The sequence below is a fragment of the Haliotis asinina genome, chromosome 2, assembly GCF_037392515.1.
Source record: "Haliotis asinina isolate JCU_RB_2024 chromosome 2, JCU_Hal_asi_v2, whole genome shotgun sequence".
NCBI classification, from domain to species: Eukaryota; Metazoa; Mollusca; class Gastropoda; order Lepetellida; family Haliotidae; genus Haliotis; species Haliotis asinina.
In genome coordinates, this window is record NC_090281.1 from 99,648,458 (window position 1) to 99,661,535 (window position 13,078).

Genomic DNA, 13,078 nt, shown 5'->3' on the forward strand with positions numbered 1-13,078 from the left:
TTAGTGCAAACGTAACTCTATATATTTAGAATCAAAGGAAAAAACAATCCAGTAAAGGCCATATCTCTCATTAGGGAAACAAACAATAGTTACAAAGTAAAAATGAATTATGACAACATTTTCAGCAAAGAGAGGCTCCCATGGAACGAAATACAATGTTTAATCAAATCGTGAGCAAGCACAAACCTTTTTGATCATCAGTACATACACTATTTAAATACATGTCTTCAGCATGTAATATTTAGCACACTTTCTGATGATAAAAGAACCGTCTATTATATTGTAGCGTGTGCTGATTAATGTAGGAGGTGTACACAATAGTGAAATACAATCGTCTTTGAAAAGCTATGTATCGGGATGGACGGCTACTCAACATTCAGGGAGTAGGCTGTGATAGACTATCAATTCAGGAACTACAAATGTAACACTACTGTATACAACGTTACACCGATCACGATATCCCGCACTTATGGCATGTAGCATAGTTTGACCTTGCACTCTGACCTTGAAATCTTCCTTCAGTTCATCTACGTAATGAGCAAAGCATCTTTTGTTGCATTTCTGTCTCAATTACCCGATTATATGTCGGTATATATGTATTGTATATCGGTATATATGCACCCCTTGTTGCAAAACAATACATGGAGATCAATAGATAAGTGAATGTAGATTGGAGTCAACTAGGTGCGTTATCATCAATGTGTAGCATCCCAGTGACTGATACTTACTGTGATCTCCCGGATTAGACACTGCTAATCTGCGGCTCGACAGTATCAAATACTGTCATTGTTGCATTAAGATTATTATGTATTGTGACACGTTCAGCACGTGTTGACAAACTAAACATTCTCAAGGTTCTCTAATATGTCCAAATTTTCAGAAAAAACTGAAAGTGTTTGTACTGGAAGACAACTATAGGTCTGCCTTCTCAAACCGATTGTTGGTCTAACATGTGACTTGGCTCATGAATGCCATTATATATAATTTGTGTGGATCGATGATCCTGATCCAGTCAATCACCGGAGTGTTGGGCGCAGCAAGACTGGTGTTGAGTACGTGTTAAGCTGACAACACAAGCAAGTTTTCTTACACACGGCGAGGACCATCACACCCATGACTAACACGAAAGGAGAAAACATACAAACACTTGAGAATAAACCAATTTGACATGTTAAACCACACATCTCTACTTGATACTGTCATCAAGCTGAAACCTAAAAGAAGGTTTGCACCCCGCCGATAAGTGCATTACACATAACGCTGGTAGGAATCTCCATGTTCTGAATTTGTCAGCGCTGACGGAGGAAAGCCCAACTTTTTCTCTCCATATCCTTCCTTCTCTGGATGAACAGTATACAAATGTCGTGACATCCTCTGTTAGTGGGGAATATTTCCTCCATGGGTAGACGACTGCCGGTCTGACAGTGCAGCAATGACTGACTGGAGTATAGCATTAACCACATGGTGATCTAACAACTGTCATACCGTTTTGCACAAATAACGAGAAATACAGGTAATGGCTAAAAGTAAATACTCAGCGAGATATTGAGGGTCTCAAGAAGCTCGATACGAGTCCATCAATTTCCACCCCAGTCTCCCAACCTGGCGTGGGAAATCACCCTGTTGTAGAAGTTGGTTGTCGTGACGACGTTTCAGACTCCTCATACAGGACCACGGACATGATGAAGATCAACAGATCTGCAGAGGTATGCTTTTATTGACACCAGAAACTATATACACGGAGAGTGATAGCACAAATCTAATTATATAGCACGATCTTTTCATCAGTATCATGTATCACTCAATATATTTAGGACTAAAATATTTACATCCGCACAAGGAAGTTCAAAATATCCAAAGTCATGAAATCATGATACTTCTATTTGCATGTCATTTGAAATCCTGTTCGAGTCGTCCGGATATACGCCAATAGACGATCGGTTCCTCTGGTCACAGTGTCGACGAGAGACATTCTGACATTAACAATGATACAGTGACACTGAAGAAGTTTTATTCTGGTACACCAACATGAGATTTAAATGAGATGTTTGCTTCCATTCGACGCTTCACATTTAACAAGTCTTTTCATAAACAAACCTGACATGAATGAAGACCAGCCAGGCAGTGACGACATCCGATGCTCATTCATACCGGAAAGGCGTTCACTGTCCGTGACATCCCATTCACTGTCCGGGAAACCCCATTCACTTTCCGTGACACCCCATTCACTGTCCGTGACACCCCATTCACTGTCCGTGACACCACATTCACTGTCCGTGACATCCCATGCACTGTCCGTGACAGCCCATTCACTGTCCGTGACACCTCATGGTGGCACCTTGTTGTCTGTGAATAACACTTTACCTTGTTCTCTGAATGGCACCTTGTTTTCAGACAGTAGCACCTTGTTGTCTTCTGTGAGTGAGTGGGAGTGTATGTAGGAGAACAAAACTAGTTTGTGATCTGAGATATTTGCGCATTCCTTCTCGCCATTGCGATATTTTTCATGTAAGTACGAATTCCGTACATATCTACAGAGTTCGATAAATTTAAGCTATTTAAAGATTTAAATAATACTTGAAGATAGTTGCACCTGAATCGAAGGTAATGGACAATATTTGGTGTTATATAGCTGGACTATGTTTTAGAAGTGTTCAACCATTTTCAGTTGATTGAAGAACCATAGTGATTGTGTATTTATTACTCATTCGATCGATGGAGATCCATGTGCCAGAGCGGTGCTCCCAACAGCAGTGTTCTGTCTTATTTAATGGCAATGAAATATTTAAAACGTGAAAGTGATTAGAGCCAACTGATGTTCTTCCGCAGCAGAGAAAATGAAACCGATACTTTTTACTGAATCAAATATGTGGCTGTTGATGCCTACTGTTGTACGACCAGAGCAATAGCGGACAAGTGACGATAAAGCTGACGTGGATGGCTTACATCGTCCATACGTCCTGAGTTCCTCTAGATCAACACACAAAGCTTGAAGTGTTTAATTGTACTGATTTTAACCGTATCTCATTTCCTTGTACAACCAGAGTATACGTTATATGGTATTTGTTCCTCATCGTGCACTTCAGACAGGTATATGCCACATGTCAACCACAGTCGCTGCTGACCAGAAACAATTGCCGTAATAAACGACAAAAATACATTTCTTGCCATTTCTATGGCTTTCCTTTCCTTTTCTTATTCCGCCTTAGGGCAATACCATCGCTTGCAACAACGAAATGTGTTTTACCTCTTACTACAAAGCCCAATAGTATTGTAGGACCACTTACTGTCGCCGTAGAGCCATGTGTTGTTTCATTGCATTTTCTTTCTAATGTCAGCCTACCTTTCGTGGTATTACTGTTACACCTGATCCTTTCCGTACTTATCCCAGTACTCCAGATCCTTTCAGTACGGATCCCAGAACCCCAGGTCCTTTCAATACGGATCCCATTACACTACATCCTTTCAATACGGATCTAATTACTCCAGATCCTTTCAGTACGGATGCCATTACTCCAGATTCTTCAATACGATCTAATTACTCCAGATTCTTTCACAACAGATCCCATTACTCCAGTTCCTTTCCAAAAGGACGCCAATACTCTCCAGATTCCATTCAATACGGATCCCATTACACCAAACGCTTTCAATACTGACCCCATTACTTCAGATCATTTCAGTACAGACCCCATTACTCCAAATGTTTACCAAACGAACCCCGTTCAATAAAGATCTCATTAAATAAGATCCTTTCAGTAAGGGTCCCAGTTCTCTAGATGTTTCAATACGGGTCCCAGTATTCCAGATGATTTCAATACGAATCCCAGAACTCCAGATCCTTTCAGTACAGATCTCAGTACTTCAGATCTTTCAGTGACAAAGACCCCTGCTACACAAGATCCCTTTGTTACGGATGGCATTGCACAAGACCCTCTTGTTACGGGTGGCGCTGCACAAGACCCCTTTGCTACGGATAGCATTGCACATGATCTCGTTGTTACAGATAGCATTACTCAATATCTCGCTGTTACGGATTGCATTATACAGGATCCCTGTGTTACAGATTACATTACACAAGATCCCTATCATACAGATCCTGTGAGACTACCCCATCCCCCACCCACCCAACACTGTTAAACTGTGTCGATCTATGTTTGTCAATTCACTGTAACTGGATAGATCCATAACATTTCAAAGTATATGTAAAAGTAATTGTATTTCTCATGGTTTCTGTGCTGTGTACGACACAAAACCTTTAGCCACATCAGAGGAAATTCTTCAATGAACACAGTGCTGTAGAAATGACAGTGTTATTGAGCTTTAGGAATCCATACATTCGTTCAATTTCAGTGGTTTAAACGTATTTAGCTATACAAACTTGAGGCAGTCTATCGCCGTATCCTTTACACCGTTAAATATTTATATAACGAGCAAAGCCCAAACGTTGTGGATTGTAAAATTGATGATGGGATTTAGAATGAATATTCTACACCGAACTAATCACACATTTATTTGTTCTGCTTGGAAGCTCAGGATAACAAATGCAAACATGTTCACATATGCTCCGCATCGTTATGGCCACCCTCTCTGTGAGACGATCACTGTGATTGGAATTTTGCTCTTTGAAATGTTGAGTGGACTTGACTTGCAGTATTGCTGACTGTCGTTTAATGTTTAAAATAGGTACAGCATGTTTTCCGTCTTTTCGTATTTTGGGTTCCTATTCATACTCCTAATTTGACATTTATAGCCTTGTTCCTAGCAAAGATCCCCTGTATTAAATGACGACGCACTCCCAGGTTCATCGAAACATGTCTCATTAGCATAAAGTGTGTTAAAACTGTTTTTCGGCATTAATAATACGTAATTAGTACATTATAACCCGATATACTGGCACCTTTAACTCTTACATCCTGATAGACGATGGAGAAGTTGGGTAGAATAAGGACTGCTTTTATGGCTATACAACTTATATATTGTGTATAAGCGACGTTCCCACACAGAGTCTAATCTCGTTGTCAATCAAGTGACAGAATGAATAAGTTGTATATCCATAAACGTAGGCCCCACCCTTAATAGAGAAAGACGAACTTCCTCACAGTAAGGTTAGTTAGTGAACGAAGACGGAAAACAGTAACGAGGTTTGCTGATATGGAAACCTAGCCCCTGCAGGGAATATGCTAACTAGAAACCTGACAGCTAGTAACATAGTGGAATGCAAACAACAACAGATCGTCATTTGTTTCAATAAAAAAGAAACCAGTTCGTTTCTTTGTCCAGCCACATTCTCTCCATCATGTGTAGTAGCGGGGATAAAGACATTGCTCTGCTCCACTCTCACCCACCTTCCATAGGTCCCTAGAGGCCAGAGTTGTGTTCTGACGATAATCAACCTGCACTTTACATGTCAGTCCAAGTAGACCTTAATACAAATGATTAGTCATGGATAATAGAATCTTATTTAAATAAATCTAGTCTAGTCTAATCTAATTTAACCCCATCTTTGCCTATACTCATATCTATATTTCGTGGTAACCTTCGTGCAGAATATACACTGAAACATAATTCAGATGTCAAATATATCAATCCACGCTTTCATTAATATTAATGGTGAAAAAGGAAAACATATCTAAAATGTTCCGGACTATCAACTTCAATGTATCAAACCCCTCAAGGTACGTCACACTGCCTGTATGGATATGGGAGTTCCGAGCAAAGATACTGCATGGCAACATATCCTGACAACCAGCACCCAGCGTTTCAGTGCCAGTGTTGATGGCGCCACGTCCTCCGAAAAAGGTAGAGAAGGCGGCTTATTTGAAACGCTTTACTTTACAAATCAACAAAATATCATAATTATAAATACCTAAAACGGCCTCTGCATTGGCAGTAGATTATAAACTCAAGCTGAATTAACGATGATCTAATGTTTATTGTCTGATAACATACCCCTGAGACAAAACTGCATCGCTCTATACGTTATCTATGTTGAACTTATTACCACACATTTCTTAGCTAGGCGCCATGGGATATAAGATAAGTCAATACCCATTATTATTGAGCACAATTAGTGTTAATGATAGGCTTGGCAGAAGGCTGTATATTCTGGGCTTGCAGCAAGTTGAAATTCCCCCATCAGAACAGTAATGAAAAAAAATCAAAACAACATTGGTTTGATGAAGGTACATGCATTTGCAACGTCATAGAAGACGAGTTTTCAGGGAATGAGAGCGACAAAAATTTAAAGAGTTCATAAATCCGACGATATCAGGTATGCGCGTGTACGAATCGGTGAGCGTATTCTGCCTCGACAGTGTCACGTGTGAAAAACACATGCAAAGGAAAGGCAATTGTTAACTTCATGACGAAGGGTACACATTTTATAGTAGAAGTCAAAATATAGAATTACATAGCTTTTGTCAGTAATGCTTCTGAAACCATTACTGTTTCAGGCTTGAGCGAACAACCCGAACTGTATTCGTTGTAAGAACGTACGACCGACTGTATATGAACAGTTTCAATACGCTGGCACCAAACACAAATTCCTGCTGACATACAGGAACAGATAAGCAAGAAGAGTGGCTTCAAAGGATTTGCTTGAGTGTTTCGATCCATGAAACGGACTGAGTACTATTCTGTCAAACCATTTGAATTTTCAAAGTTGTACACCAGTATCCAACATGGACAACTTGAGGAATAACTTCATTAGTTCCTAAATATGGTAAGTAAAGATATGATTGCATGTCTATCTTGCAGACAGTGTGCTGAAACCGAAAGCAAATGTCAACCGAGAAAACATACTTCGCTTCCTGATCTACCTGTCTACATAAACTTGTAGGGTAAGACCTTTGCGCTAGACGTCTGCATCCCCATGACACCAATTGTCAAGCAATATTCCAACATCTTTAACCATTTTAGAACTTTTGAGGTACAATCGAGCAATGGCTTCTAAATAAAGATTTCAAAGAGCGTCATTCTAGACGTTCTTCAGTCATGCTTCCAGCACCAGTGGTGTCAGCAGCAAAGACACGCTGTCTACATCTGACGTAAGAGTGACCAGAATTATGTCTATTCCTGAATTTGACATTACTTTCCCTTTTTTCTCTCGTGAACAATTGGGTGACCATTTGCTATGGCAGCATACACTTACATTATTGCCAAACCCGGGTATTCAATGATAGTGAATAGTGATAGCATAGTGATTGGTAAAGACATCCTCGCCACAGTGTCTGACAAATACAAGTATGGACGTGAAAGGGTTTCTCACTCTTGTTTGGTTATATAGAAACAGATCTGAAAGACCTTTGCTACCTTACCAAAACACGTATTGCGAGTAAACACATGAAACTATGCTCGCCAACACAATGGTCCCCTACGACGTCACAGACTAGCATAGCCTGGCCACATGACACTGCAGTTACTGCAGATACAGCGAGAAGCAAAACGTAGTCACATCATGTCATCCACATCACAAGCATAATGTTTCTGTTACCCAGTTACAGAGTGGAATTACGATGGTTCATAAACCATCGGTTTAGTTCGGTCAAAAACCGTCCTCCATGTCGTCTTGACCCTGTCCCCAGACAGTTGGTATTACGTTCCTAGTGCCCGCAATCGTAACTACAGTGATGTCCTGGCCCGATTTCTCTAAGTCCTCGCACGTTGTTGTCCGTTCTCATTCCCGTTCTCAGTTTCAAGGTGGAAACATCGATATTACCATGCCTCCAGTAATGAAGAAGTCTGGACCAAGTGTAGCGGCCACAAAATTTCCGAGTCACGTGCTGGGTTTAAAACGTTCTGATCCGCAGTCGGACGCCTTGTCCTCATTATCAAAGAGGTTAACCCCGTCCGCAAGCTGACAAGATAAGGATGTCATCTGCGGGATGACTCCAAGCCCTGCTACACAAGAACGACAGGTTGTGGGAGATTCATTCCAAGATCCACAAGCCCAGATGAAGTCAGAGTTGTGACAGAAGAGAGGGCTGTGTTCCCTGGACGTTCAGAGGCCTTAGTAGGACAGTCCGAGTGTACCATGTCTGAGACTCGGAAGAGCGAGAATAGGAAACTAAAGACTCACACCCACCTCCTCCCAAAACAAGAGGACATGGTGGAATGGCTAAAATGGCGTTTCAGGAACTCCTCGGTAGCTTCTTCCCAAGTGGCTCTGTGAACAGGGCATTTGATGACTTCTTTGCTGAGATCCATTACCAAAGCATTCATTACATATATCTTTCACCAAGAAGCAGATTGTGTTTCTGGCTACCCGGAACTGTGAGGCGACACTGGAATCTCTTGATGCCAGATGGTGCCTACCGATGGCAAGCTTCATCCTTGGTTCCACAGCTTTTGGAGTGATGCGTGGAAGCAGTTCATCAAACGTGGCTGGGGTGATTCTCAAGAAGTTGTGCAAGGACTCATGATCATCAAGGCGGAGCTCCTCCTTCAGTTGACAGCTGCATGTTGACAGCTACATGTTGACAGCTGCATGTTAACAGCTGAAAACTTGTTCAGGTTTCCCAGGTAGAAATCGTGTTAAAACCGCAAGTATTTATACCAAACCTTGTCATATCGTACTGCATACGGTGTGGACGTAGTAAGAAAATAACCGTACTAACAACCAGTAGAACGTACTGAGAAGTTAATGCCAACTTTCAGGACAGTGTAGAAAGGTACTTCGAACTTCTTCAGAACAATTAATTTTGCTTTGAGCATATTTGTAAGGAATACTACCAACTAAGGACGTAATGGGGTCGAGTTTGTTCTGTCTGCGAACGTGATGAGCGTGATGGTAACTGTGTACAAACGTATTGCAAAAAATGCCTGACCGCACTGTGCGAGCACAAGTCCCCAGATTAAAGCACGGCAGTCTCGTTCGTAGTACGGTAAACTCGTTCGTAGTGAGGCAGTCTCGTTCGTAGTACGGCAATCTCGTTTTAAGTACGCTGCCACTCAGTCCTAATTTAGATTGGGAATAACATTGGACATGTTGAACGTTCTGGAGCAGTCAGATCAAGCCCAATTCTGAAGTTATTAAACAGACTGTAAACCGGTGCCACTACTTCCAGTTTAGATGCACACAGTTTCAAGCCCGATCCGAACATTTTCAAGGAGGTACTGAGACAAGTTTAGTGTGAAGGCGATATTAGAGGTAAATACACGATCGTTTCATTGCATAGATACGTACTGAGTTACATTGAGGATTATACTTCTGAATTAATCTGATCGTAGTTTTGAATGGGTCAACAGATGACGACGCACATACCCACTACAACCGGGAAACATGCGGTTACTAGTTTGGACGAAATATCATTTCAAAATAGTTATTACTTGTGCGGGATGTGAAAAAGGTCAACCTCGCATTCAAACGACCCTGGAGGTGACACATTTGAATCAAATCCTCATCGCTTTTCAATTGATGGCGCAAGACCCAATTTGGCCGCAGAGCGCGGGTGATAAGTAAAGCCATGTCATGTTTGCTCATCTCCACACATCCTATCTGACTCTGAAGACAGCAAAATTTGTCAATTAACCTAAGCTCTTTAACGGCAATCGTTTCCAAATGACCACCAACTTTACAAGACGCCCGAATGATGTTTGTCAAGGAAATATTACATGAGTCTGACGGCCACATAGGGTATCCAGGGTCTGTCAAGCACACACGCCAGCATGGGGATAAAGAGTGTTTCACCACCACGTGGTCAATATTTGGCCCGGTACATGCCTAATCCGGAGAACCAACAGGGAAGAGAGGGTGACGTGGATGAGTCGCTGATATGTCCACAGATTGTCACTTCCATAAGAGATGCTTTACAAATCTATAACTCCCATCGATCCTAATACAACTGGATGTCCCCGCTCTCTGTAGGAACATGGAGTATTGCAGCAAGCGTGGAAGACGTCATGCTTAAGGGAATGCGCACATAAGCACAGTGGCAGACACAGACGCAGACAAACACAGACAATATAGAAGACACGGACAGTCACAGACAGATACAGGCAGGCACAGATAGACATAGATACAAACAGACATACAAAAACAGACACAGACAGACAAATTCAGTCACAGACAGACAAAGACACAAACACAGGCACAGACACAGGCACATGCACAGACACATGCACATGCACAGACACAGACACACATCATAGGTTTTCAGCTTCATTTCATTTCTGTAGCAAACATACTTGCCATGCGGACACTGTTGAGGTAATACAGTTTATTTCGTGGTAATCATGATATATATTTGACAGTTATTGATACCGCAACAGTATATTTGGTATATTCAAATGCCGATCCCAACAATATCTGAAAATTATTTCCGTTCTTAACTGCTAGCGTTCCGAACTACTAGAGACCTGGATATATATGTACGTACCACCTCCATTGATTGACGTCTTTATCTACAGCGCTTTCGTCACATCCCATAATGGTAGGCTCCTTTCAGATCATGTCAGTACGTAGATGATTGAATCTCCCGGTTGCAATAGGGACAGGGTGTTGTGCGGATGTGGGTACTGCTGTTTAGATATGAAGTCAGATCTGAACCAAACCAAGAACTGATCAAACAAAGGTGTGTCTTTAGGAAGACCTTAGATAACACAATGTGATATACAAAATATTCCGTTCACCTAACTTCATGTATAAGCAATTAAGGTCACCTCGTCACAGCCGAGTTTAGCGAGACTTGGTAAATCGAGGTAAGGAAGATACAAAGATGTAATTACTCTTGGTTAGCTGAACAATGCCACAGCCTGTGGCACTATCTTCTGATGACGCACACCACGTAACAAGTTGACATATTGGCTTTTGCGTCATGTATTGTCTAAAATTGTCCCTTGAACAGTTCTACATGGCGTGTAATTTTATAGTTTTGGTTATGTTGAGATATGCCAGCTGAACATGGGAGAAACGTACATCGCATGTTTCAGACAACTTGAGGTGCTGACTAACTACAGGCCCGTGCTCAGGACACATCCTCTGAAAAGCAACCGCACAAACACACAGACGCATGCTTCACACACTCAGTTTCATATACTAACATACACATGCCCTCACGCACATATACCAAACAGATTAAAACCAAAAACCTTTCCAATGTGTACATGGCTATATCTGTGAAACATTACGCTTCCTCAGTTAACATCTATTGTACATATCCTAGCCTATGTCTGCCACTTGTGTACATTGTTCTAAGATGAATGGTGTAATTATCGGGAGACGGCTTTCTCTAAGTTGGATAACTCCCAGTCCGTTCATAATGAATAGAATGGGTTTAAAACAAAATCAAGAGATTATTGCTGGTCCTGAAACACTGGATACGTATTCACAATTCGTTTGTCAAAAGGTCCGATTCTGATTTGTAGTCACCTGTAGGTTCCTGGTGCCATATTTGTTGGCCGTGTTTTGAGAGCTCCCGGCCCACCACACGCCCTCATATCAAACAAAAACCGGGTTAGCGCAATAATAATAGACCACGCACCGAAGACCGCACAATCCAGGGGCAGATAATCCATGTACAAATATGATTACTGTTGGAATATCCTCAGCGGGCTCCGTGACCGATTATGTCTTTCATCATGTGACTTCTTCATTTCAACTATAACAAATTAATCAGTGAATCCTTCATATCCGCTTTGATTCAGATAGTGATCGATTTATCTTCCAATGGAGGACAGGTTAGGTCCCTAAAGTAGCATACACTGTTGTTTTGTATGTTTAAAGAATGGTAGCACAAGTGGGACATAGATCGTGTAACAGTCGGTATTTCACCACCGTTGTTTACCAGCGTAGATGTCTGCTGATTCTGAATATATATCAATATGCCCACAAAACACCAATACTGTGTGTTACATGCAACGCTCCTTGAGTCATACTCTGGTTTGAACATGACGCCCTGGACAACGTTTCAACGTATCTAACAGCTTCACTCCAACCCTGGATTCAAAGTGCGATGATAAAGGTGTTGACAATCTTCTAAAGGTTGTGGGTTAGAATCCGAAACCATGCTTTGCTAAGTTTACCACAACAGTATCCATTGGTATCATCAACGATATCCTTTCCCGCACAACGACAGGACAGATGACAATCAAAAAGAGGACATTTTAAAGGAGTAAGCTTACATGTCCTTTTCTACCCCTCCCTCTCCCCTACACACACGCGCGCGCACGCGCAAGCACGCACGCACGCACGCACGCACGCACACACACAATGAAATGAAAATAACAAATATACGCCTATCCATAAAATCAAACCTAAACCCAAATTAATAAAACAAGTCATTTGCACATTTTGTATTTTCCATGTTGTCCACACACAATGTACTGACTGAATACAGGCCTGAGAAGCTATCTTTATTTACTACTTACGGTGTAACACATAAATATTTAAGAAGTCATTGAAGAAAAAAACACAATTGTGTTGATACAATTTGAAAATTGTAAATAAAAAAATTGTGTGATACTCTCGAAGGAAAACGTTTGTTACTAGTTTTCTTGACGGACCACGTGACCTGCGATACGAGCGCAGCGCAATCCGAACACGTTGTATGAGTGTGTTCCGTCCCCAGGGTGTGCTCTGCGTAAAGTCATAGAAGCTTTAACACATTATATTTTCCACATAAATCAAACACATACTTCAAAGACTGCCATACAGTTTTTTTTAAAGAAAGAAATACAATCGATTTTTAAAAATTGTTTGGCTTGTCTTGACGGCTCCAGTTTATCAACATTAATGCTTTAACTAAAAATACGCCCTCTAAAATTGAGGTTCTTTTTCTCATTGTTTGTCTCTTACAACCAACATGCAAATGACTCAGTATCAACGTGTTAATTGGAAAACGCGCCACTTTCAATTCTGCTATCTATTCTTTGATGTTAAATGCATCTGCATGGGTGTGGTAGAATTAATTTTCTTAATCTAAACAGACATTAAGATCCAAAAACATTGATCCATCACTGATCCATCGTTATTCAGTGCTAAATTTGTTGTAAAGAATAGCGGAAGAGAATGTGATGTTGTGTGTCGGCGTCTTATTGCCTGGCTAACATATGACACATTGTAAACCCTCATCCGCTCCCA

General features: G+C 41.2%; 1 protein-coding gene across 1 annotated transcript in view; it reads right to left on the reverse strand.

The window, feature by feature from the left end:
- Nucleotides 1-11,436, reverse strand: part of LOC137272155 (uncharacterized) — a 30,223-nt gene extending 18,787 nt beyond the window's left edge. The window contains exons 1-2 of the mRNA XM_067804509.1: nt 11,369-11,436; nt 8,314-8,453 (exon numbers count right to left, since the gene is read on the reverse strand). Of these exons, the coding sequence (XP_067660610.1) occupies nt 8,314-8,453; nt 11,369-11,436 (208 nt within the window). The remainder of the gene's footprint in view (nt 1-8,313; nt 8,454-11,368) is intronic.
- Nucleotides 11,437-13,078: the final 1,642 nt, after the last annotated feature.